This window comes from Arabidopsis lyrata (assembly GCF_000004255.2).
Source record: "Arabidopsis lyrata subsp. lyrata unplaced genomic scaffold ARALYscaffold_1, whole genome shotgun sequence".
NCBI lineage: Eukaryota > Viridiplantae > Streptophyta > Magnoliopsida > Brassicales > Brassicaceae > Arabidopsis > Arabidopsis lyrata.
The window spans coordinates 2,534,098-2,537,490 of NW_003302555.1; the positions used below are offsets into that span (position 1 = coordinate 2,534,098).

At 37.3% G+C, this 3,393-nt stretch overlaps 1 protein-coding gene across 1 annotated transcript; it reads left to right on the plus strand.

Moving 5' to 3' along the window:
• Positions 1-2,045: 2,045 nt before the first annotated feature.
• On the plus strand, positions 2,046-2,955 carry LOC110224990. The gene is made up of 2 exons (XM_021013334.1): positions 2,046-2,285; positions 2,375-2,955. The coding sequence occupies exons 1-2, from the start codon at positions 2,192-2,194 to the stop codon at positions 2,953-2,955; spliced, it is 675 nt and encodes a 224-aa protein (XP_020868993.1). The 5' UTR covers positions 2,046-2,191.
• The last annotated feature ends 438 nt before the right edge of the window (positions 2,956-3,393 follow it).

Below are 3,393 nucleotides of genomic sequence, written 5' to 3' on the forward strand. Positions count from 1 at the left end.
AAAAAGAAAAAAAAAAAAAAAAAAAAAAAAAAAAAAAAAAAAAAAAAAAAAAAAAAATACAAAGAAGGAACCACTTTAGAATTTCCGACGAATTTCCGACAAAATGTTAGTCGGAAAAGTTTTATATATATACTAGACAACGAAAGAATCATAGACACAAGAAAAAAGTTGAAAAAAAAAAAACAGAAACACAAAGAAAATCTTGGAAAAAAAAATGTCTTCTCATAATATTTATAAAATTAGAGAGTGGATGTATAATCGATTAGATGATGAGACCGGAGCTATGAGGCAGGAGTACAAGGAAGGTTTAATGGAATTCATGCAGTTTGCATCTAATCAAGAAATGACGCGTATCGAAGGTATTATGGCATGTCCTTGTGTCAAATGTTGTAATGATCATTTTCTTGCAAAAGACATTGTTTGGAATCATTTATATTGGGGAGGTTTTACACCGGGATATTATATATGGTTTTCTCACGGGGAGGATTTTAGATCGGGTCCTAGTAGTAGTCGTGAAAGAAGAGATGAAAACGTTATAATTAGCGATGAGCATATTCACCAGGAAGAAGATAATGTAATTGGAAGTGGTAGTGGTGAATTTCATGATAACGTAGAAAATACTAATGTTGCGGAGGAACCCAACTTAGAAACACAGGGATTTTTCGATATGTTAGATGCTGCAAATCATCCGATATATGCAGGATGCAGAGAGGGTCGTTCTCCTTTATCCGCCGCAACACGTATGATGAACATCAAAACAGACTACAATTTAAGTGAAGATTGTGTTGATGCGTGGGCTGATTTTATCCACGATTATCTACCGGAAGATAATTTATCGCCAGTTTCATACAACGCAATCCAAAAATTGGTATCTGGGCTAGGTTTACCATTCCAAATGATTGACGTGTGTAGAGAAAATTGTATGATTTTTTGGGGAGATAATGTAAATATGTCTCAATGTCGTTTCTGTGGTGCTGAAAGGTTTCAGGTTACTGGTGGGCGAAACAAAATACCATATAAGCGTATGTGGTATTTGCCCTTGGCTGATAGGTTGAAGAGGTTGTATCAGTCAGATCGGACAGCGGAGGGTATGCGATGGCACGCTGAACATGAGTTCACCGGGGAGATTTCACATCCATCAGATGCATCGGCCTGGAAACATTTTTGTTCTACATATCCAGTCTTTGCTAATGAACCAAGGAATGTCTATCTTGGTTTATGCACGGATGGATTCAATCCATTTGGAAAGTCAGGTAGAAAATATTCTTTGTGGCCAGTAATAGTCACCCCTTACAATCTCCCACCTTCCCTTTGCATGAAAAGAGAATTTCTTTTCTTAACCATTTTGATTCCTGGTCCAAACCACCCTCGTCGTTCACTTGATGTGTTCCTACAGCCGCTTATAGAAGAGTTAAAAATGTTATGGTACCAAGGGGTTTGGGTATATGATGTCTCCACAAAGACAAATTTTAACATGCGTGCTGTATTGATGTGGACTATTAGTGACTTTCCCGCATATGGCATGTTATCGGGTTGGACAACTCATGGAAGACTGTCGTGTCCATATTGTCAAGATAATACAGATGCCTTCCAACTAAGACATGGCCGGAAATCAAGTTGGTTTGATTGTCATCGTCGTTTTCTAAGACGAAATCATCCATATCGTCGTAGTAAGACGTTGTTCCGCAAGAACAAGAGTATCCGTGATCCACCGCCACCTGAGTATGATGGTGATTATATATTGAATCAATTTCGTGATTTTGATGTTGACTGTACATCATCGGTAGGCGGTAATGGCCATGTCCGAATTGATGGATATGGAGAACATCATAATTGGCATAAAAAAAGTATCTTCTGGGAGTTGCCGTACTGGACAAATCATCTACTCCGCCACTGTCTTGACGTTATGCATATTGAGAAGAATTTCTTTGACAATATAATTAACACCATTTTAAATGTCCCGGGTAAGACTAAAGATAATGTCAAATCCAGAATGGATTTACCCGATATTTGTGCGCGCGAGGATCTCCATTTGTTTGCAGACGGAGTAGGTCCTATTCCTATATGGAGATTAGATGCAAGCAAGAAGACCAAGTTTTTTCAGTGGATAATTGATGATGTTAAATTTCCTGATGGCTATGCATCAAATCTATCATATTGTGTTGATGATCACAGTGGTAGATTAGCTGGGATGAAAAGTCATGACTGTCACGTCTTCATGCAGCGTTTACTACCATTTGCGTTTACACAACTCCTACCAAATGTTGTCCATGAAGCAATTGCAGGTACAAACAACTTATCTTTCAATTATTTTAATATGTTATTATTCATGTATATATTCTTTTTTTGTTTACAGTTATTAATTAAATTGCAGGGATAGGTGCATTTTTTAGAGATTTGTGTTCAAGATCTCTAACAGTCGAAGGACTACATACACTTGAAGATAATATCCCGATTATCATTTGCAATTTGGAGAAATTATTTCCCCCATCATTCTTTGATGTCATGGAGCACTTGCCTATCCATCTACCTCGTGAAGCAGCACTAGGCGGTCCAGTTCAGTACCGGTGGATGTATCCTTTTGAGCGTTATATGTTCCATTTGAAGAAAAAAGTAAAAAATCTTAGCAAAGTTGAGGGATCAATAGTAGCTCAAAGCATAAACGAGGAGACTTCTCATTTTTCGGCCTACTATTTTGCTCCAAATGTCCAAACAAAAGCAAGAAAACCAGGTAGGTACGATGATGGGGGTGTGCGGCCTTTTTACCATACATCTGTCCCAGATATCTTTTCTCAAATCGGGAGACTGAGTGGGAAGAAAAGAGAAGTATGGTTTACAGATCAAGAATTTAATCACAAAGAGATATGGGAAAATGCGGAAGACGAAGAGGATGGAGAAGAGTTTGAAGATGAAAATGATTCTGCTAGTTCAGATTATTCTTCCGATTCTGAGTAAATCAAATATATCGTCTTTAGTTTTATATATATATTTTATAAAATCTGTTTAAATGCTTTTAAATTTATCATATCCAAACATGACAGAGGCTCAAAAAGAGGAAATGAAGCAGACACAATATGCTAATTGGTTAAAATATTATGTAAGTTTTCACCGTTGATTTTACATATATTATGAACATGGTTACTATTTATTAAAATCGTACATTTGCTTGTATGTTTTGCAGATCAAATCAGCCGCAAGTAGGCAGGAACACTATCCAACATGGTTTGAAGAGTTGGTTGGAGGTCCTCTATCAAGGGCAATGGCATACCCGATGTATTGCACTCGAGGCTACATTTTCATAAAACGTCCAGGGATTACTAACAGAAAAACAGTGAATTATGGGGTCGTTGTTCGTACAGATTCAGCTTTCTGATATCGTTAAGGTCCGAAGAG

Coding starts and splice junctions, on each gene's coding strand:
- LOC110224990 (XM_021013334.1), top strand. CDS start 2,192: ATGAAAAGTCATGACTGTCACGTCTTCATGCAGCGTTTACTACCATTT. Junction 2,286..2,374: donor TGTCCATGAAGCAATTGCAG/GTACAAACAACT, acceptor ATTAAATTGCAG/GGATAGGTGCATTTTTTAGA.